This window comes from Solanum verrucosum, unplaced genomic scaffold (assembly GCF_900185275.1).
Source record: "Solanum verrucosum unplaced genomic scaffold, falcon-dt-bn FXZP01000109.1, whole genome shotgun sequence".
Taxonomy (NCBI): domain Eukaryota; kingdom Viridiplantae; phylum Streptophyta; class Magnoliopsida; order Solanales; family Solanaceae; genus Solanum; species Solanum verrucosum.
Window position 1 is genome coordinate 595,914 of NW_026020594.1, and position 24,618 is coordinate 620,531.

Here is a 24,618-nt window from a genome sequence, read left to right on the forward strand (position 1 = left end):
CCAAAACTGACAATGCACACTTAATAGATCAAACAACATGCTTTATATACTTTTTCTCACATAATATGCTACATTGTTATCGGTGATCAAAATATTAAGCAAAGTCATCCAATTAAATAAAAGAAACCGATAAATTTATTCTAATTCTTTCTAATTATCTCTTTGAAAAATATCTCCAGTAATCCAACGCCAATATTTTACCACAAAATCTCGATATTGTAAAACTCAAAAATTGATTCCAATCTAAATGTTAGGCTAATCTCTTTTTCTTTTTGAACTGACAAGTGTATATGCGTATCAAATTATTTAAAAGTAATACACTACTTCAAATAAGGATCAATTTGATTGATTATCATTTAATGATTTGTCAATTATCCAAAGAGAAACTAAATACCCGAGCTAATGCAAAATAAAAACAAAGCTCAGAACACATGCCTTTATCTTTTGTTAAAAGAAAATATTTTCAAATGATGCTGCAAAAATCAACGTACATGAGCAGTGAGAAATTTATCTTGTCATGTTGCTATTGGTTGAATTTCCGTAAGATTGAAGTCTGAAATATCCTTTGTAATCTTACGGAAAATACCTTCTTGACGAACACTTGTACCGAATTTACTACTTCACCAATAACTCTTATAGGAAATTCTCATAGCTTGAGGCGTCTCGAAAGACATTGTCCTTAAGGATATTTCACCCGGTATGGGTGTATCCCTAGAATTCAACAAGCTCTTCTAGTATAAAATTAGGAGCCAAAAACTAACAAAGATTCCATACAAAGAAAACTCAGCAGAAGAATATATTAAAAGAAGAATTGTTATCTTGTATCCACTCTCCCTCACCATCGGTAAGAATTAGATTTATATAAGAAATTAGTAACCTCTCTAATCTGCCAATTGTTGAAATAGTCAAAAGCCATAAAAGGTATTGAACACAATTAATAAATTGAAGGCAATTCATTTCAGCAAAGAGACGTTTGGCAACAGTCATATTATGACATAAAATAATGACTAATTAAAGGATAATAATAATGGCAATAGAATATTATTTATGGAGAGAAAATATTTAGGACATAAAATAATATTCTCTTTCAAGTATAATAAGAAATAAAATAATTTCTTTTGAGATACTAGAATCATTTTTCCAACAATTAGCACATTTTAAGTTTCATTCATTTTTACTTGTTCACTTTTCCTGAGATAAATTTGAGGGAATAGGAATACATCCCCTGGTTTACTCAGTGATATGGTAAAATACGAAAACACAGTTGTACCCGAAGTTAGGAGCTTAACTGCTAGAATGTTCTGTTCATTCGCGACACGTTCAGCCCATTGCTGCAATATGTCATAAATCACCAAATCAGGTTTCAGATTTTGCAAGATTTTTGAAAATTTTGGTTTGGACATTTTCAGGGCTTTTTGAAGGGTGTTATGGAGATGGAGTGGGAGATCATTGGTCGTATGGTAATGAGGATGAAGATCGGGTAATTCTGGTAAGTGAAGTTCGACAAGCTGAATCGAATCAGCATACTTTCCGGGGATTTTCTTGCTGGCATATTTGAGATTGGTGGGCGTAGAATAGAGGTAAATCAAGAATCCCCTATCCGCGAGTTTCTTGTCTACGTTTAGAAATGGAGAGATGTGTCCATAAGCCAAAAATGGGAACATCAGTACCCTCAAAGTACCAAGAGGCTCTGTAACTTGTTTAGCCATGATCAAAATCTTGAAATGGTATACTAAATTCTTGAAATGAAAGAAGGGTGAGAAATGAGAGATGGTTAAGTTTCTCTATGGAGTTGGCTTGCTTATTTATTAAAGAGAAAAGACTCAAATATGTATCAAACTCCGAGAAAATGCCCATTTATGGCATTGTTAAAAGTTTGTCTCAACTACTTCATTTTCGTTTGAGAAAAGACTCATCCATGTCATTATTTGTTAACTTAGATGAGATGAGCAAAATTTTTAACGGATGACATAAATGGATCTTTTTCTCAAAGTTCGATGACATATTTAAGTCATTTCCCTTTTAAAAATGATTTAATTAATGACGTAAACGAATCATAACAAACCACGTATACGGAATAAATTTGCAACATCTAATTTATATTCAGTTAACAAATAATGGCATAGATGAGTTTCATCTCAAATAAAAATGACATAAATGAATCAAACTTTTAATCAATTACACAAATTGACCTATTTTTCTTAAAATTTGATAACATATTTGAAATTTTTTCCTTTACAATTAAAAACATAAGATAGATGAGGACAAAAGGGAAATCTACACAAATGTACGTTAAAACTTTTACATTAAAAGCTCATCGAAAAACACACATTAGTCAATTTCCCAAAAAGTTATGACAACAATGTATGTGAAAAATACGAAAACCTATGACTTTTTATAAATGATCACATTACTCCATCCGTCCAACAAAAACTATAAATAAAAGAATAATTTTACTATATTGTCTTTTGAATATAATAAATATAATATCTTGAAAAATATAATAGAAAAATGATCATAATTAATGATAAATATAAATTAAGAACTAAGCGTAAAAATTATCCATTAATTTCATAAAGTGAACAAGTATTGTTGGACATCCCAAAATAGTATAGTGGACAATTATTGTTGAACAGAGGGAGTAGTTTTTTAAAATTTTGTTTCCTCCGTCCAACAATAATTGTCCACTATATTATTTTGGTATGTCATCGAAAGCTCATCGAAAAATACACATTATATGGTTATTATATTCATGTTTTAGTTTGACTAGAAATAATAAGATAGAAGGATGGTCGTCTTGTCGAAGTGGATATAAAAAGGAGCTCATAAGATTGTGCATTAATTTTATATTTTGTTCCTTATTTTTTCTATAATTAAAGTCACAACTCATAACAATGATATCATATTATTGACATAATATATAAATATGATCATTAACTTGGCTTCAGTTGATAACTATGACCTTTAACTTTGAGTGTGCACAAGTAGACACTTAAACTTGTATAAAATTGAACAAATAGACACATTTGTATGGCGTCCTACATGGCAATTTTGTGTCCTATGTGGCGTTCTATGTGTATTATTATGTCACGTAAGATATGTGTGTCTACTTGTTCAATTTTATATAAGTTTAAGTGTCTATTTGTGCACACTCAAAGTAGAACAATATAGATGTCAGTTCAAACTAAACTAAAGGGCATATTTATGTATTATGCTTTTTTTATTTTGTACTTTATGAGTATGAATTTTATATTGTCACCAATTTATACTTTTGGTTCGATATTATAACTTAGGACTTTGCAGGAAATCGCTAACTACTGACCATATGTTTTCTTCTGCAATATCAATTAGGCATAACACATAAATAGGACTCTTAACTTGGCTTCAAAATTTAACTTTGACCTTAAATTTTCAAAGTGCATAAAGAGACACTTTAACTATCCAACTCTTAAATAAAAAAGCACTTTTTGCCAGTAATATTGGAAGACTATTTGAAAAGAAAAGCATATCTATGTGATAATATATGAATATGTTCAATTATGTTTGGAGACTGAAAAAAACTTTTGTAGTTTTGTATTCCATGTGAAATTTGATTGTGTCTGATTTTGTAGACTAAAAACTTTTGTAGTTTTCTACTCTGGATAAATTAGACTATGCAATTGATTTGAAGAATATGAAAACGTCACATAATAAATCAATGTTGTACTTTTGATTTTCTATAAACTTCACTGTTATATAGAAACAAATTGTACAAATATTTTTGTATTTATTGTTAGTATTTTAAATACTAAGTGGTATGTATATTTGTGATAGAGAAAAAATACCAGTGACTTAGAGTTTGTGATTTTGTGCCTCTATGGAATGAACTTTGACATTGTATCAAAATTGTCAAATAGAATTGAAGCACTATAATTCTTTTGTAGAATAATATTTTCAAAAGTGGTTTCATGTTGCCAATGACACTTTGATAGCAAGAGAAAAACAGATATGTGGAAAAACTATTTTCAAATACTTGAAAAATATTTTTGAGATCATATTTAAAATGTGGGGGGTTCTTTGCATATGACAAAGATAAAATTAGACTTAGTGTCTAATTTAAATTTGGAGCACAAGAAATGAAATTCAATGATACTTTTGTATTATGTTAGACCCACAAAATTCTTGGAGTATATTTGATATTGTGGTCGTTGAGTTTCTCGTTTACTAGTTTACTAGTATATGGTATGACTAGTATGAAACTACCAAATTATATGTATACTTGTTCAAAATGATTGAGTTCTTTTATGAAAAAAGTGTCACTCAAAATGTTGTGATTTTTAAAAATGTGTCACTCAAAATGTTGTGAGTTTTCATGAAAAGATATGTCTATTAAATATAACTATTTGTATAGACATGAATATTGGTGAATAGTCATTTGTCATGTTTTGTAAAAGAAGCATTTGGACTATATTGCCTTTATTGGACCCGATGAAACTTTGTTCATGGGTAGTTCTATAACAATCAAATTGAAAGTTATGGAAAGGTCCTTCCGAAAAGGACATTTGACAAGGTGATGACTCTCAACAGTGTTTGTATCACACAAAATTGTAAGAAAGAGGAACAAAATATTTGTGAGAAAAAGCTACCTCGCGGAGAGCTTTTCAAACTCAATAATCTTATTTGTTCTTACTTGCTTGAGTCAAACTGTTTGTGACATGAACACTTGGGGCATGTCAATTACAAAACCTTGTAAGGAAAACTGATCAACTTAGAAGTTTTGTCTAACTTTGAGTGCAATAAAATAAAAATGTCAAGTTTGTGTGGAATCTAAGTATGCTGAACATTCTTATAAATCTGTTGAAAGGAATTCTAATCTCTTAGAGTTGATTTACACTGACATTTGTGATATGAAGTTAATACCATCTCGTGGTGGGAAAATGTATCTCGTAACTTTCATTGACAATTGCATTAGAAACGACTATGTCTATTTGTTGAATGGTAAGGACGAAGCAATAGAAATGTCTAGACAATATAATATTGAAGTTGAAAATTAGTTGGAAAAAAGATAAGAAGTCATAGGGATGGAAAATAGAAATCTCCTTTTGCAGAAATATGTTTGGAAAGTGGATTTATACATCAAACTACTGCCCTATTTACCTCAATCTAATGGAATTCCAGAATGTAAAAAAAGCCGAACTTTTGAGGAAATGATGACTACATTACTTATAAGTTCAGGTTTACCACAAAATTTGTGTGGAGAAGCTATCCTTACAACAAAAGGGAACAACAAAAAGTTATCTTTTCAGAAAGAAAGCAATAAAAAGTTTTGTTTGTTCAGGACACAATCTATTCCATATGAGAAATGGAAAGGATGAAAATCCAACTTGAAATATTTCAAAGTGTGGGAGTGTCTAGCCAAAGTCCAAGTTCATATTCCTAAAAGGATTAAAATAGGACTTATGACTGTGGCATGTAAAATTAGACTTGAGTAGTCTAGTGAAGGGTCTAAAATACCTTGGAAAGAAAAAAGGAGAATGTACTTAATAAAGAGATTCAGAGGCGTAGTAAATGTCAAAGGACATCTACTTCCTTCGAATATGATTTTGTAATATTTCTTGTGTCTTCTGTAGACTCATCCTTTTGGAAAGATGGTGTCAATAGTGAGATTGATTCAATCTTGAGCAACCATATTGGAAGTTAATTGATTTTCTTCCAGAAAATAAACATGTGGGTTCAAAGTGAATCTTCAGAAGGAAAATGAAAGTCGATGGAACTATTGACAAATACAAAGCAAGAATTTTTGTCAAAGGTTGTAGACAAAAATAAGGTTTTGATTTTGTCGACACATACTCGCCAGTAACTAGAATTATATTCATTCAGATGTTAATTGCATTAGTTGCGGTGTATGACCTCCAAATTCATCAAATGAATGTGAAAATAATTTTCATAAATAGAGAATTGGAGGAAGAAATTTACATGGAACAGTCCGAGGGTTTTGTGGTTCTTGGTAAAGAAAAGAAAGTGTGTGAACTTGTTAAGTCACTCCATTGACTAAAACGCAAGCACCCAAACAATGACATAAGAAATTTGACCAAACCATGTTGACAAATGGATTTAAGAATGATGAAAGTGATAAATGTGTTTGCATTAAAATCACAAGGTTATTGTTTGTTTGTATATAGATGACATGTTGTTCATCAGTAGAGACACTAATGACATAAATGCTACTAAATGTATGCTAGAAAGCAAGTTTGATATGAAAGATCTTGGAGTTGCTGATGCGATCTTACGTATAAGAATTCTTAGAACTCCATAATGTTTAGTATTGTCACGGTCTCATTGCATCGAAAAGGTACTTGACTAGTTCAAATATTTGGATTTCAATATTGTCAAGACTCCCATAAATGTGAGCTTTGCATTTCAAATGAGTGAAGGCGAAAGTGACTCACAATTGGATTGTGCTACAGTATTGGGAAGTATGATGTATATCAAGAAGTGTACGCGATCAGATATATAGTATGTGCTATTAGTAAACTGAGTTGGTTCACAAGTAATCTCAATCAAACTAATTGGATGGCAATGGAAAGATTTTTGGGGTATTTAAAACATACTCAAAACTATGTCTTGCATTATAACAATATCCAGCAGTATTGAAAGGATATAGTGATGCAAATTGGATCACCGGGATCAAATAAAGTAAAATTCACAAGTGGATATGTTTTACTCTTGGTAGAGGAGCAGTCTTTTGGAAATCTTCCAAAAACGACATGTATCGCTAGCTCTACAATGATATCTGAGCTAGGTGGTCTAGATAAGGCCGCTGAACAACTTGAAAAACTTCGAAATTTCTTGATAGATATTCTTTTTGGCCCAAACCTTTGGCATCAGTATGCATACACTTTGATAGTCAAGATGCAATAGATAGGGCATGGAGCATGATGTATAACGAAAAGTCTCGTCATATAAGGCATAGACATGATACCGTTAGAAAACTACTCTCTAGTGGAATTATCACAATTGACTATGTAAAATCAAAGGATAATGTGTCGGATCCACTTACAAAAAGACCTAACTAGAGAGAAACTTGAAAGATCATCTAAGGGAATGGGTTTACGGCTTAGGACAAGTCATCATGGCGGTAACTCTATCTAGCAGACTGGAGATCCCAAGAGCTAGATTCAAGGAGAAAAACAAAGTTGTGACTAACGGTTCAGCATTGTCAACCAACTTAATCCATTCCCAAGATGAAGACAATGCTCAGGAACAAGGATACAACATTAAGGCTTGTTAATGAGTTAATAAAGCTTAAAGTTTTTAATGATTTGCTAAATTTGGCATATTTGACCAAATAGTGTATCTACGTGATAACACGTTTAGAAATCACCTATGTGAGTGTGAAGTGTAAGCTGCTTCAAAGAGGATGATTGTCAAAAGCCAATCTCTCTATACACTCATGAAACCAGGAGGTATGCATGGCTGAAACGAACACAACCGTAAGAACCATAAACGGTAAAGGATTGATTGTGTGACTTATGATTGTCTAGGTATACACCAAAGCTCGACGGTTCAAAGATATCGCATCTACCGATTGACCGAGTATATCCGACATATGTTCATTACGGAAAGTCCAAGGGGAAACCTACTTATCCAGATGCAATTAATTATTGCTTGTAAAGTACACATACTTGTCCGTTTCTTTGTCTTGGAGTCATTCTCCATTCATGCGGGGGATTGTTGGGTTTTAAAAGATGTGAATGGAAAATAAAGATGTCCAACTTTTATGAAGAGTTGTGACTTTTATGAAAAGTTGCGACTATTATGAAAAGTTGCGACTTTTATGAAAAGTTGCGACTTTTATGAAAAGTTGCGACTTTTATGAAGGTTTGTGACCTTTCTGGTAAGGCATAATAAGAACTTTTTCACACTATCCATTGTTTTCTATAAATTGAGGGATTTCCTCTCATTTTAGTTGAATGAATTTTCTTGATCAACTTCTTTTACTACTACTAAATCTAGTATTCTAAGTGTACTTTACTGCCGTTGAGTGGTTTGCTGACACCGTGATTTCAGGTACTGATACACCGGTGAGTAAGATCGTTCTATCCTGGGAGGATATATTTCATTAACCTCGGGTACTTGAGGGGAATAATTTCCTTAAGGGGACACTATGCATTCAGTGGACTCGATTTTCTTCTTCAAGAAAAATATTTTGTATATTGTTTCTAATCTGTTTTTGGTTCTATTTTCTCTACTAGTTTAATTTTCTAGTTTTGAAAATACTCTTTAAACTCTGTTGTTTCTTATCAAGTTCTTCAAAGTTGAAGTCTCTTTAGTGGGATTTACACCATTCACATAGCTAGAGGCTATTATCTTGCAATTTGATCTTTTGATAATCAATTCAATGACAATTTCGTTGCAAGCAATCAAATAATTTGAGAAAATTAGGTGGACTGGCCTCTTTCAATTGTCAATTTAGGAAATTTAACAATCTGATTCAACAGTTGATTTGAAAATTTGGAAACATGTTATCTTCCAGTGTTCTTTGAAAGAATTTACCGGTGGATATGGCCTTGAGACAACAAACTGAAAATACCTAATTAAGTGGATGTTTGAATTGACATACTTTTAGTGACTCTTGAATTTTAAGCTATTTTTTGGTTTTGAAAGATCCCAACTTATAACATTTCACTTTTAACTTACAAGTCACTTTTTTGCCCATAGTTTGAAACTACTTTTCTAACCTAAGTTGACATAGAATTGGACAACAAAATCAAGATTTCAACGCCCCAGTCTACTTGGCCAAAAAAGGAAATTTCAGGTTCAACAACAGAGACATCATACTGATTCATCACTTGACAAAATCTGAATGAAAAAATTAATTTCAAGTAAAAGAGGCAAGAGTTAAAATAGGTACCTTATAGTACCACATGCTGCTATCATCAACGTATCCCCTATAAATGTGAGACGTCCAAAATAATATTGATACATAGTTTATAACTTTATATCCCAAATAATGATAAAATTTACTCGTACAAATGGAGATTGGGTATATACAACAATTAGTAGAGAGAATCACTCCTAACAAAATCTAAGTTGAAGGCATATGCTTATAAGCTCTGCAAGAAAGCTGGAAAATGAATATAGCAAAAAATCATTTTTACTTGATATACAGTTGTATGAAATACCTATAAATGCATAACATTCGAAGTGTTTAGCAAAGCTGAAAATATCATCCAAAATGAGCCGGGACTACATATTTCACAATAGAATTCCTGCAGGAATAACCAAAAATTATTGTGCAAAGAATGAAAAATAGAGTTAATGGTCAAAAACACACATAATATTCTACAACAAACAACTCAAAAAGGCAAAAAAAAAATGCAGAATTAAAGAAGTGTGAAACAAAATACTCTACATATTGAGACCACAAAAAAAATGGAGTAAATATCTCAAAAGGTCACTCAAGTATGTGAAATTATTTGAGAAAATCACTCAACTTAGTTTTGTATCAATAAAGTCACTCAACTTATGAATTACATTTTATAAAGTCACTCAAGTTAAACTAATTTTCTAGAAAATCAATATAACCAAAAGATAAAAATAAATAATTGCATAAACCACCCCCAAGTAGTTTATAATATTTGACTTATCTCTCTTATTTTATTTTTCTCATATTTATTTTCTTAACCTAATTATTATTAATATAAAAATTTATTATTTAACTAAGTTGCCCTTTATCATATATTATTTAATTTAATTGATTTTATAGCATTTTTTATTCAATTTACCAAAAAAAAAATCTAACTTCACAAAACAAATTAATGTTTTACTCCATATAAATATGCACGCCACACTAAATAGGGATGACAATGAAGCGGGGGTGGTTTGTAAGCTATGCGTAGTGATTATGGGTTTAAGGCTATGCAGAGCGGGACGGGGTGGGGCAGGGACGGGGAGGTAGTGGGTTTAAGCAAAACAAAAGTTTAATTTAAAATGAGTTCATAATTTTATTTTTCAGTAAAATTAAAAACGTGAACAGTAAAATTTAAAACGTGAATTTGCATTAACTTATGTTTTTATTTGCTGAATTTCATGTTTGTACACATAAAAACTATTTATATATTTATTTTTTAATGTTATTTGAATTTTTTTTCGCGAAAACTAAAAATTAAGTTTACAAACTCAATTTTTCAAAATTAATGCATCACTGCCTCACTACTACAAAAAAAACTGATTACCATTTAAATCTGTTGGCTTTTGGAAAGATGTGAAATATGATTATGAACATATAATACTACTTAAAATAAAAAGATATTATCCTTAATTACATAATCTATCTAAATTTGCTGGCTTTTGAAAGATGTAAAAATAATTTAGCATTATTAAATTTGATTTAACGTTTTGTTTAAAATAAAACTGTTGCGGGTTGGCCGGGTTGGGTGCGGATTGATACGGAGCAGGGCGGGTGGGTCTAAAACACACACAAAAAAGCGGGGCGGTTAATATTTTTCGGGTTAAGGCTTAAACCGCCTTGCCTCTGCTCCGCTCCACCCTATTATCATCCCTAACACTAAATAATTCATACTCCTATTAAAACACTAGTATCAAATATTCGACCTACCAGTTAAAATGAAATTTCAATTAAAAGTCAAGGAAGCAGGACTATCGAAAGGATTATAGGTTGAAATATTTTTTTTGAAAAATTACAGGTTTATTGTCTTCTTTTATTCATTTTCACTATTTTGTTGTTGTGTTCCTCATTAGTTTTAATAGGGTAATAGTTATTGATATGAATATTTTGAAAATCCAGTTCATAATTTTTTTTTTGTTTGCTATAAGACCAGCTAAAAATTTACTTGACGAGACGAAGCCTGAGCCAAGTGCATTAATGCTTAATGCTTGGACAATTGAGTTAATATTAATTAAGTTAAGAAAATTATAATTAAAAAAAAAGAGGTAAACATAATATTCTTAAGTAAAAGGGAAGAAAGTATTATGAAATTAAACTTGAAGGGTAATTTGTGCAATTATTTCTTTTTATCTTTTGGTTATAATGATTTTGTAGAAAAAGTAGTTTAACTTGAGTGATTTTATAAAAGAAATTTCATAAGTGGAGTGACTTTCTTAAATAATTTCACATACTTGATGACCTAATTTTGAGATATTACTCCAAAAAAATGTGAACTTGGCAAACAAAAAATAGAGAAGTGAGAAGAATAAGAAGGGGAAAACGAATTTTCAAACATCCATGAGTAATTAATTAAACCAAATTAGAAATATGCAATAACAAAATTCTAGAATAACGTACTCAATAATCAGAAAAATCCTTATTCAGCAAGCAGAGGTACAGAAACGTGTCTTCTAAGATCAAATTGGGGATTCAAGTTGAAGGATTGGTTTTCAATTTAGCAGAAGCAAATGAAACATAAATAGAAATAGATTGAGAAAGAGAGTACAAAAGAGATAGAAGGCTGGTTGAGGGGGGGAAAAGTAACAGAAATTGACAGTAATAGACAACAATACATGTTGCTAATGTTTGTTGAGCAAGTTTACATCATGGGGTCTTCAAGATAGATGATCTCCATAAAAAATATTGTTCCACTTCGAGGAGCTTAATTCAATTTGTTCATTTAGAGTGAACAATTATATATAATCAAATAAAAAATGAAGGAATACTATTTAATTCTGTTATCCGAATGGTAGAAGCAACAAAAAATACAACTTTAGAATGTTTAATTTATTGCTAACTAATGAAATGCCCTATCTGAAAAGGTTGTTGCAAAACCTTGTTTGGGATGGAGTTTGCAAGCTTACCCAGGAACAAAAGAGCAACATCTATCTCATACTCAAAAAATAGATTGAGGAGCTTGGGATTGAGCAACGCCTCTAGATGATATGAAAATGCAATAAGGAATCCATGTGTGTTTGTCTATAATAATAATACACCAAAAATATAACAGTTGTTTCATTTAGATCACGAGCATATCCTATTTTAATAGTGGTAGGGCCTTTTTCCGAGTCTTTATAGCTACCAATCTTCTGTATTTCAAAAAATTATATATGGTATAGTAAGAGGTTGAGGTACCTGAGAAAAATATATAAATAATATCAGTCAATCCGGGAAGTTGGAGAATCATGCATTCAAAGCTTCAAACATTATACATAATAAAAAGGACAAATGTAGAAAATAAAATCAATAAGGTAAATACAAGTACAAATACTTACCGTGTACATCTGCAATTTTGTGACTCCTAGATATACAATGTTATCATTCTCACTATATATATTTACCAAGTAATCTCCTTTCTCACACAAAGAGTTTATACAATGCACACTGATGATACATGCAAAAAAGGTGTGTAACAAATATAATGATCTGAAAATAAAATGACCATTTACAGTGTAATTGATGACATTATAAAATCTACAATTGTGACTTCATGTAAATTTTCCTTCACAAGGAAATTAAAAAAGTAATCAAATATACATGAATATAATGCACTGGAAATTGATGATATTTTTCAATCTTGCCTAGAATTTCTTGAACTTCTTATTAATTAGCTTCTCTCATCTCTCAACATAGCATCTATAATCCAATTCAACATCCATTTACTCATAATATTTGCTAGATATATGCATAAGCAAGAATCAATATACATATATAACAGTAATAAGTAAAAGCCATTAAGGTTGTTCTCCAAATTATGAATTTTACTCTAGTAAATGAAGATATATAAAAAAGAATTAATTATACGTACGATGACATAGAATAAAAGGCATTCATGAAGAAATGAGATGAGGAATATCGTGTTCTAACTTAATTAAGAAGAGAATGAAGACAAAAAAGAGTTAAATAGAAGTCTAGCCTTGTCTATAGCATTTGTGTGTGATCCATTCTTCAATACGATCTCATATCCATGCATGTTTAGTCACTTGAAGGTGGCCGACCGACCTCGAAATTGATTAGTTGTGGACAAATTTCATGATGATATATATGCTCACTTCTTTTTATTTGCAACAACTCTCCACTGGTCTGTTCACCCTTGTTAAGCTATATATATATATGGAGAACAAAGCTTACTGCTGGAAATTGAAAAGCAGACCTAATTAATTTTGATAATTACATACATAAACAGACACCTTATATATATATATGATGCAGGATCTCCAAGAGGAACTAAAATCTTTATGCGTTACGTAAGTCATATAAAACTAATTAATTAATCTCTATACATTGTTAATATTATATGTATAATTATGAGTATATATCATAGCAACCATTCCGACATGCATGTGAGAAAAGCTAACATGGAGAAGTTTGAGACCTGCATGGAAAAGTTAAAGGTCATGAACTCTAATATAGGCGCCTAAGTCCATAATATGCAGCTCCGGTCGCGAGTCCAGTAAGAAATAAGCATCTACATGAATCACACTTTTAATATGATGGGTTCTTTAGTAAAGGAAAGCATAAAGTCACAATTACTACATTAATGTAAAAGTATGTTGAATAAGTACTTAATTTACATTGGAGAAATATGTCTTCATAGATAATAATAATAATAATAGGCATTCCACATATCCAAAATAAAATTACACAAATGACGCCTATTAAAACTGAAATTATCCAATCAGACGTACTCAACAGAAATCTTTAAGATTTAGAGTATGCCATGCCATATATAGGAAAGACTGACAGTTGGTTGGTTTATGAAACTAAACCTTTTGGGCCTATGTGGACCAGATATCCAACAATCATTAGTAGATATATAGTTGTTGAACAGATAAGTAAGAGATGCAATGGCACCCAATGAACAAATTATGACAAGGAAGAACTCATAGTATGTTTATATTTGTACTGCAGCAATCTGAATTAAAGGGTTCAGTACCGGTAAATGCCCCCATTATATTATTATGTTTGGACGGTAGTTTTATCATGATATATATATGAATCCTTGAGCCTGATTTCTTTTGGTTCTACTCTGCCAAGCACAATATTTGCATTAGCTAGTTTTTCGATGTTTGCTTGGAAAATGTTCTCCCATGTCCCGATTTGGTTATTTCGTTTACGATACCAAGCAAAGCAGAAGTATAAAAGAATACATGCATCCAGGCGAGCTATTTGGACCGAAGGATATTAAAACCCATACCAGCACATACATTCAAAATATATGTGCTAGCAATATATATGGCTAATGATTAGAAACACTTTTCTCAAACAAATGTATATGCATGTCCAGAAGAATTAAGAAGAATAACAATACACAATCGAGATAAACTGTGCAAAAACGTCTAGTATATATAGCCATAAAAAAATCGGGCATCTTAAGACTCAGAATTCAATAATAAAACGATGAACATTGATGAAGCCTTGGAAGATAAATTGAACTAGGCTAAATACCTGAAAAATATATGAAATGACACCCCTCTTTGAGACTTCTTAGAGAAGTGTCAATGAGAAATGTAAGAGAAACCACAAATTTTAGCAGTAAAGTAGCAGTATGCAGAACAATGCAAACTTATCAATGGGACAAATTTGCGGAGAAAAGAAGGGGAGGGAAATCGCCAGAAATGACTCTCGGCTTCCATATAGTACTAACCTTTACGAATTTTGCTCATGGAGCCTTTCTGTATTCTCATTGAATTCTTCTTTAATACAATCTACATCTAAAAATTGGGACAAAACAGTGAATGAGTAGACAAATATGCAAAATCAGTTAGAATTGAAGGAAGAGCGCCAAGAGCTCACAAGATTTCTGATGAGCTTTACTTCATTCTCTTTCTTTCTTGTTGCACCCATTTCATAGTGATTGGATTCCTGTTAACTTTTCCCAATTCCCAAACAAAAAACGCATAAAAAGTAAAAGAAGATTTTGACTTTAATAAATAAGAAATCAATATCTCATCAAAAAAATAATTAAACCGGGGAACGGAAAGGAAAACCCCAGAAATTTACCAATATAAAGTAGGGCCTGTAAAAGTAAAAAAAGTTTTAAAAAAAAAAGAAACAAGAAACTATTTAGTTAGTTTAAAGTTGGCATCAGTCTGCACAATAATGTATTGGTATGAGCTCAATAGGTAACCTATTTGGCTGAAAATGAGAAAAAGGTTGAAACATCTATAGAGTTGCAACTCATAGCTTAACTCAAGGAGATAAAACAAATAGCTATAATCTAAGTGTGAAGCTCAATATGAAATATAACAGAATGTTATTGCATCATACTCCGACAAAGATAGATTCAATTAACTTAGAGCAACAATAATAATGGTAGCAAAAATAGTATAGCATTAGCATTTTGTTTTTAATCTAAAATTTAATCTTGGATGATGTTTTCCTCTTCTCTAGTGAAGAACATGTACTTAATTGAATAGTTGTGCAGCGGAAGCCTCAACAGGAAAGCTAGTAACCTTCACTGCACCTTTACTCCACTCCCTGCTGAGTTGACCGTTAATTAGGAATCAATTGATTTTTTTACTATATCTCGATTAAAATTTTAATTTATATAACTCATTTCTATATAAACAACCAAGATGCTTAGAACATACATAACATATTCAATGTGCATGGCTTACACTTCTATAAAAATCATAAATAAAATATAAAGGAAAGCTTCAAACTCTACGTAATTAGTTCATATGATCAGCAAAATCCAAAAAAACTTGAAAAAAGAAACAAATTTGTACTCTCTTGCAGAAATAAGTTTGTCTTTTGGAAACAACATCTCCACGAAGTAGGGGTAAGGGTCTACGTACACTCTACCTCCTCAAACCCCACTTATGGAATTACACTGGGTATGTTGATGTTGTTGAAATAAGCACAAAAGAATAGACTCACACAAACATAGCTAAGGCAAAAGATAACTCAAACTCTGTTTTTCAAGAATCTTAAACCTCGATTCACAGCCTCGGGGGGAGGGGGGAGAGTTATCTGATGCCTATGCTCGTGAGAGGTAGCAAGTACCCATAACATTAGTCGAGGTCCATGAAAGCTAGCTCAAACACCAAAATTATCAAAACAAAAAAATCTTAAACTTGGATAACCCCTTGTAGAATTTCTACATAATAAGCCTAAATCATTACCAGAATCCACTAAAACTTCCATAAAGATCAAATTCTTATGTTCATTCTGCAACTAAAAATCTCGAAAATGAAGAATCAGATTACTCACATTGACAAAAGTGGGTTAAAAAATAACTTGAGCTTTGTTATTCAAAACATCAACAACAACTTCTTTAATACCGGAAAGTCTTTTAATTGCCTTTAAATGCCTAGCACTATTTTTTTAAAAGAAATTACTGAACAACCTTAGTGAAAAATCCTAATTCGCCATTGCATCCAACCCCCGTCCCATCCCTGGACTATCCTACACCAGCTACCCCTAAATCCTCACCCATCCATCCCATTGTGTTTTGCTGGATTACAACGCCCCCATCCCAGCCCTTGACTATCCTATACAAAATGGAAAATCTATTCTCCAAGTAGTTAGGAGACAATAATTGACATAACTATGTCATCTTATATAGGGATAAAATGAATACAATCTCACCCTATGGTCTTCCAATCTATAGTAGACAAACAGTAAGTAAAGAGATATTGTGTAAATCCACCCACTATTCATTATTTTAGAAATAATACAGTGAGTACATCACATGTTAAAGAAATAAAATTAAGTTTATTACTTTTATTCATGAACATGTACAACTCTTGAGGCTCCTCTGTTTTGGTTCTCTCAATTAGGTGCTTTAAGAAGCAAAGATGTAGTACAATGAAGATATGTTTAAAATGGAGATTGTTTGCTATTTATATACCTAAACTTGCACTCTATGAAAAATAATTAACTTATCTTACAAAGAATTCTTCATGTTAAAAAAAAGTCTCCCTTGTCATATAAGCACATTATAGCTTATGTTTATCTACATATACATATGTTAGTATTCAACATTATAATCCAACTGCATATCCAACTGGAAAATTAAATCAACTAAAGAGGGAGAAATACTGGACTTTCCACATAGGAGAAAGGGTTGTGAAATAGGGTAACTCTAATAGTTAATCCTTCCAATTATTCAAAGGCCATTATATATATGTTACCTTAGAAGCATAAACTCCTAACTTGAATGTTAATTACTATAATATCCCTAACTTAGATGTGACTTCTTCGATGAATTGTGACTTTTCGATAAGTTGTGACTTTTTTCGAAGGATTGTGATTATTCTATTAGTTGTGACTTTTTCAATAAGTTGTGCCTTTTTCAAAGAGTTGTGACTTTTTCAATAAGTTGTGACTTTTCTAAAGGATTGTGACTTCTCGAAAAGGTCATGACTTTTTAGATAAGACACAAAAAACATTTGTTCATACTACCCTTTGTTCACTATAAATAGAGGGGATTCCTCTCATTTTTCAACCACAATTTTTTTTAATCTTCTACTCTTCTTGTTCTTGCATTTTAAAACTTTTTGTCTGATTTATTGTCGTGAGTTCGAAGTTTAGTGGAATATGAGGTACCACTATTCCGATGAAGTAAGTCGTTCTATCCTAAGAGGATATATTCCATAACCTCAAGTACTTGAGGCGAAATAATATTGATGATGTAATAATATTTTTTTTGCTTAATATATACATTAGTATGTAATGTTCCAATATATGAAGTGTTAGTGTGACATTTTAATATTCTAAAATATATTAAATTTTGCAATATTCTACATAGTCACACAGATATTGATTTCTGGCCGTTGGTTGACTTCTCACTTTTCATAGGTTACAAAATGTTGGATGTAATAACAATCATAATTGTTGCATTACTGTTCAGCATTACTGCAAATGGAGTTAGTGCATATGTTACAAACTTTTTGGTGCAGCAACAAGCCGTTGGTGGCTTAGTGATTCATTATTCCATTCTTTACTCCTCCATTATCCATGTAACCTATGTAACTCCTAAGGCCATTATCTTCACTATTTACTACACCATTATCTTCCTATTCATTGCTAGGAAGACTTCTTCTAGTATAAATAGTGGTGGTCTTCATTTGGTTTGTCACACATAATACAACAAGAAAATATAAAGTGTATAAGGTTTGTCAAAAAGAGAGTTCTTATTAGTTGAAAGGAGGTGTTCTTTTTTGTGGAGCTTTGGACTCAACTCTTGTCCAGATTTGTTGAGTTATACTTTGTGAAGGTTGTTGTATCCTGGAGGGGACAAGTCAAGAGGACTACTGCTGGACCGGTGAAAACATTTGCTGCAGTGGGCTTGAATCTCCTTAAAGAGAGCGAGATATCCGCGCCTCAGTCTGAAGAGATTTATTTCTTCATTTTTATTTTCAATTGTAATCTTGTATTTTTGTTATCTTGTAAGTTTTCACTAACATGAAGTTAACATGATGTAGTCTAAATTCATTTGTTTTTGTCAAAAATTTCTCTTGTGATGTAGATATATGTTTCTGAATATCTTTTAAAAAATTTAGAGAATTGTCACGATTTGTTTTTGATGCTCAAGACAAAAGAATGACTTTATTTATCAATGTTACTTAGTGATTTAGACACTCATGAAGTTTGCTTCAAAATAATTATTATTATATAAACATTGCCCTTTTGTTTTACTTATTTACTATTTCTTAATATTTCAGTATTTTAGACGAAGAAATGTTCATATGACTTGTAATAACACCACTTGAAGTTTGTATTACTGTAATTTTTATTATTTAATTAATAGTTAATTTTATGAGATAAATATTTTCATTAATGCAAATATATATATATATATATATATTTATATTTGGGTAGGTATTTGTATTTAAATTAAAGTATTATATATGTCACAAATGTATTATCAAGTTAACAAGATCTTCTAACTTCAAAATATATTATTTTAAAATGTTCCTAAAAAAAACTCACAACAAATGTGTAAATATGTGAATATATAAAATGTAGTTGTTCTCTTCACATGTTCATATGACATCTAAACAATTTAACGTGGAATACACATGCAAAGAACATCTGGTTAGATGACAAGAAAAATACAAAATAAATATTGTCTATAAGGTAATATTAGTGAGATAAGATTAATTACATGATTGAAACTCATCAAATTGAAATAAATATATACATTATTGCATTTAACTAATAAAAAATTTCATTAACCATCTTTATAGGTTTGCATGAATAAGAGATATATAGGACGATCTACGTTGAACATTCACAAAAGAATCTGCAATATTATTTTTTGCTAAGCTTAGTATTCAAATTTTCGCTTAAATAAGCAATATTATTTACTATAACATATATTTTTGGAATTGCTAATCACTTGCAACGCAGCATGAACTCCTAACTTGAATGTTAAATTACTATAATATCCCTAACTTAGGTTGTGACTTTTTTGATGAGTTGTGACTTTTTCGATAAGTTGTAACTTTTTTCGAAGGGTTGTGATTTCTGGATGAGTTGTGACTTTTCCAAGGAGTTGTGACTTTTTCAATAAGCTTTGACTTTTTCAATAAGCTTTGACTTTTTCAAAGAGTTGTGACTTTTCCAAAGGGTTGTGACTTTTCAGATAAGACATAAAAAATATTTGTTTATACTACCCTTTGTTGACTATAAATAAAGGGTTTTCCTCTCATTTTTCAACAACAATTTTTTTAATCTTCTACTCTTCTTCTTCTTCTTGCATTTTAAAATTTTTTGTATGATTTATTGTCGTTGAGTGAGTTCGAAGTTTAGCGGAATATGAGGTACCACTATTCAGATGAAGTAAGATAGTAAGACATTCTATCCTAAGAGGGTATATTCCATAACATCGAGTACTTGAGGAAAATAATTTTGATTATTTTTTTGCTTAACATATACATTAGTATGTAATGTTCCAATATATGAAGTTAACATGATGTAGTCTAAATTCATTTGTTTTTGTCAACAATTTCTCTTGTAATGTAGATATATGCTACTGAATATCTTTTCTAAAATTTAGAGAATTATCACGATTTATTTTTTATGCTCAAGACAATAGAATGACTTTATTTATCAATGTTACTTATGTGATTTAGACTCTCATGAAGTTTGCTTCAAAATAATAATTACTATATAAACATTGCCCTTTTGTTTTACTTATTTACTATTTCTTAATATTTCAGTATTTTAGACGAAGGAAATTTCATATGACTTGTAATAACGCCAGTTGAAGTTTGTATTAGTTTAATTTTTATTATTTATTTAATAGTTAATTTAATGAGATAAATATTTTTATTAATGCAAATATATATTTATATTTGGGTATGTATTTGTATTTAAATTAAAGTATTATACATGTCACGCATGTATTATCAAGTTAACAAGATCTTCTAACTTCAAAATATATTATTTTAAAATTTTCCGAGTATTTTTTAACAACAAATGTGAAAATGTGTGAATATATAAAATGTAGTTGTTCTCTTCACATGTTCATATGACATCTAAACAAGTTAACGTGGAATACACATGCAAAACACATCTGGTTAGATGACAAGAAAAATACAAAGCAAATATTTTCTATAAGGTAATATTAGTTAGATAAGACTAATTACATGATTGAACCTCATCAAATTGAAATAAATATATATATTATTGCATTTAACTAATAATTTTTTTCATTGACCATCTTCATATGTTTGCGTGGATAAGAGATATATGACAATCCACGTTGAACATTCACAAAAAAATCTGCTATATTAATTTTTGCTAAGTTTATTATTCAAATTTTCGCTTAAATAAACAATACTATTTACTATAACATACATTTTTGGAATTGGTAATCACGTGCAACGCACGTGTCATAAAACTAGTTACCTTAAAAACATGAACTCCTAACTTGAATGTTAAATTGCTATAATATCCATAACTTAAGTTGTGACTTTTTCGATGAGTTGTGATGAGTTGAGACTTATTTCAAAGGGTTGTGATTTTTCGATGAGCTGTAACTTTCCAAATAGTTGTGACTTTTTCCAAAGGGTTGTGATTTTTCGATGAGTTGTGACTTTCCAAATAGTTGTGACTTTTTCAATAAGTTGTGACTTTTCCAAAGGGTTGTGACTTCTCGGAAAGGTCATGACTTTTCAGATAAGACACAAAAAACACTTCTTCATATCACCATTTGATGACTATAAATAAAGGGTCCTCCTCTCATTTTTCAACCACAATTTTTTTTCTGGCAAAAGTATTCATTACCCCCCCCCCCCCCCTAAACTTGAAGCTTTTTATACGGTGTACACCTAAACTAAATTTCGTTTTAATTACCCCCCCCCCCCGAACTTGTTTATTCCTCCGTCGCGTACACCTTTATTGTTCACCTGGCGTGGAAATTGACAACACACTCTACTAGGCGCGTGAGGAATTGATTTTTTGCCACATCATAACGCTACAGCGATAAAAAAAAACGTAAAATCTTCATTTTTCTTTAATATTTGGCATATTTTAAACGAAAAATAGGGCAAAATGTAAATGAAAAATAAAGGAAACAAAGATTAACACTTACTTGGTAAGAATTTCAAACAAATTTGAAATTTAATCGACCAACTTCACGTCTAGAAAAATCCAAATCCAAAAATAACAATGAATAAATATTATTCCCAACAATAAAAGTCTTGTTCTGGCATTTAATCTGAGTTCTCCGGTACTAAATATTAATTTCTTGAAGATTTTCGGGTTTAGTCTGGAAGTTTTAGTGAGAAGTTTAGTTCGAAAGTTTTAGGTGAGAAGGTGAGAAGGTTTGATATTTATTTTTGCCATATTAATTTATCTAGGTGGCTATTATTTATCCAGGTGGAAATCCACGTTACCAGCTGTCGTGCGCACGTAGTCACAATAGGAGCAGGTGGACAATAAAGGTGTACACGACGGAGGAATAAACAAGTTCTGGGGGGGGGAGGGGGTAATTAAAATGAAATTTAGTTTAGGTGTACACCGTATAAAAAGCTTCAAGTTCAGGGGGGGTAATGAGTACTTTTGCCTTTTTTTTTAATCTTCTTCTTCTTACATTTTAAATTTTTTGTGATTTATTATCGTTGAGTGAATTTGAAGCTTAGAGGAATATGATGTACCACTATTCAGATGAAGTAAATGGTTTTATCCTAAAGGTTATATTTCATAAGCTCGAGTACTTGAGGAATTTTTTTTAATGATATAGTAATTATTATTTTTCTTAATATATACAACATTATGTAATGATCCAATATATGAAGTTAACATGATGTAGTCTAAAAATTCATTTGTTTTTATTTACAGTTTCTCTTGTGATGTAGATATATGCTTCTGAATATCTATTTCTAAAATTTAGAGAATTTTCACGATTTGTTTTTTTATGCCCAAGACAAAAGAATGACTTTATTTATCAATGCTACTTATGTGATTTAGATTGTCAGGAAGTTTGTTTCAAAAATAGTTATTACTATATAAACATTGCCCTTTTGTTTTACTTATTTACTATTTCTTAATATTTTAGACGAAGAAAAGTTCATATGACTTGTCATAATACCCGTTGATGTTTGTATTAGTTAATTTTATTATTTATTTAATAACTATTTTTTATGAGATAAATATTCTCATTAATGAATATAAATATTTATATTTGAGTAGGTATTTGTATTTAAATTAAAGTATTATATATGTCACGAATGTATTATCAAGTTAACAAGATCTTCTAACTTCAAAATATATTATTTTAAAATGTTCCGAGTTATTTTTTTAAAAAAAACTCACAACAAATGTAAAAATATGTGAATATACATGAATCATTTAAAATTTATCATTTACAAAATAATTTTTATATTCAGTAATATGGAATAAACATTTATACTAAATTAAAATCTAATAACTATAAAAAAATAGTAACATTAATTAGAAGTCCTATTTATTTATGTAAGTATAAAATTTATTAGAAATTCAGCTACTGCACCTTAATTCTTTAGTTATAACATTATAAATTCTCTTAGTTATTACTAATTACTGCAAACGGTATTCAAACTCTTTTACATTCTTAGTTATAATATTATGAATTCCATTGTTATTACATTAATTATTTCTGTCTTTCATCTTTCCTTATATTAAATTTTGACCAATAATTTTTCATATTATTATACCGCCCCTATATATGTGATAACACGATTTTGTTATTTTTCCTTTTGGCAAATCATGCTTGGTTGAATAAATTGAAAAATCGTTTACAAGTATATGAACTATATCTCTTGTTGGGTGTAAGATGAACAAGTGATTATAAAAATGATTCCACAGATAGAATATATTCTTTAATTTTAATTTTAAGTTTTTCCGATTAAAAAAAAAACCTTTTAATAGTCAGATAACTATTAACTATATGTATATAAAATACAAAATATATAGAAAATAATTTTAAAAGATAAAATGTTGTTGTTCTCTCCACATATTCATATGACATCTAAACAGTTTAAAGTGGAATACACGTGCAAAGCACATCTGGTTAGATTACAAGAAAAATACACAACAAATATTGTCTATAATGTAATTTTAGTGAGATACGAATAATTACATAATTGAACCTCATCAAATTAAAATAAATATAAACATTATTGCATTGAACTAATAAATTTTTTCATTCACCATCTTTATAGGTTCGTGTGAAAAATAAATATATATGACGATCCACATTGAACATTCACAGAAGAATCTACAATATTATTTTGTGTTAAGCTTATTATTCAAATCTTTACTTAAATAAGCAAATACTATTTACCATAACATATATTTTCTGAATTGGTAATCGTCAAAAAACTAGTATATATATATATATATATTATTATTATTATTATTATTATTTTATTTTATTTATTTTCGTTTTGATATGTCAGATTATCATAAGCAGATCAAATGTGCTAGTTATTCTTTCAATCGCATATAAAATTGTACCCATAAAGTTCAGCAACAAATCCTCAATTTACCATGAAACTCAAACTGACTCATCTACCATGCCAAATTGTTAGTCATGGACATGGATCTCCATCAATAAAAATTGTTAGAATGTCCAATTCTATCTTCTCCTATTCCACTGATCTTATGCTTAAAAAGACTCATTCATCAACCAATACATTAACAACAAAGTGTTCCACAGTAATTACCACTTTCAAATAAGCAGACTATGTACTCCAAAAATGGTTGTTATTAACAGGAAAAATATGTAATTTCCAGGTTATGCTACCAATCAACTATTCCGTCAGCTCTATTCAGGTTCAAAATTAAGTTTGATGTACATGTTCCCTGCATCGCATCTTTTCAACTTCTCTCCTTTCCTTTCTTCTCCAAGTACCTGTAAAGTCCTATTTATGAAAAATTAACAAATTGAGAAAACACCCACATCAAGAACAAAAGCGGAAGAAACACTACATTTCAATAATCAAAAGCACAAAAAATTGAAATACGAAGCTATAAATAGGGACATGGAGACGAAGAGGAGTAAACGACAATAACAACAACATCCAATCAAGTTTAGATTCAGTTCATGCAACATTACCATGACCTAAACACCAAAATTGATAAATAAAAAAAAGTCGAAACTCATCGAATGAAAAAATCGACAAAACGGATCTAAAATCAAAAGGCAAAACAAAAAGAAGAAGAAAGAAGGAAGGGAAGAAGCAGTGCATACC

General features: G+C 30.4%; 1 protein-coding gene across 1 annotated transcript; it reads right to left on the reverse strand.

The window, feature by feature from the left end:
- Positions 1-1,157: 1,157 nt before the first annotated feature.
- On the reverse strand, positions 1,158-1,709 carry LOC125811311 (beta-D-glucosyl crocetin beta-1,6-glucosyltransferase-like). The gene has a single exon (XM_049490821.1). The coding sequence runs from the start codon at positions 1,707-1,709 to the stop codon at positions 1,158-1,160; it is 552 nt and encodes a 183-aa protein (XP_049346778.1).
- Between the last annotated feature and the right edge of the window lie 22,909 nt (positions 1,710-24,618).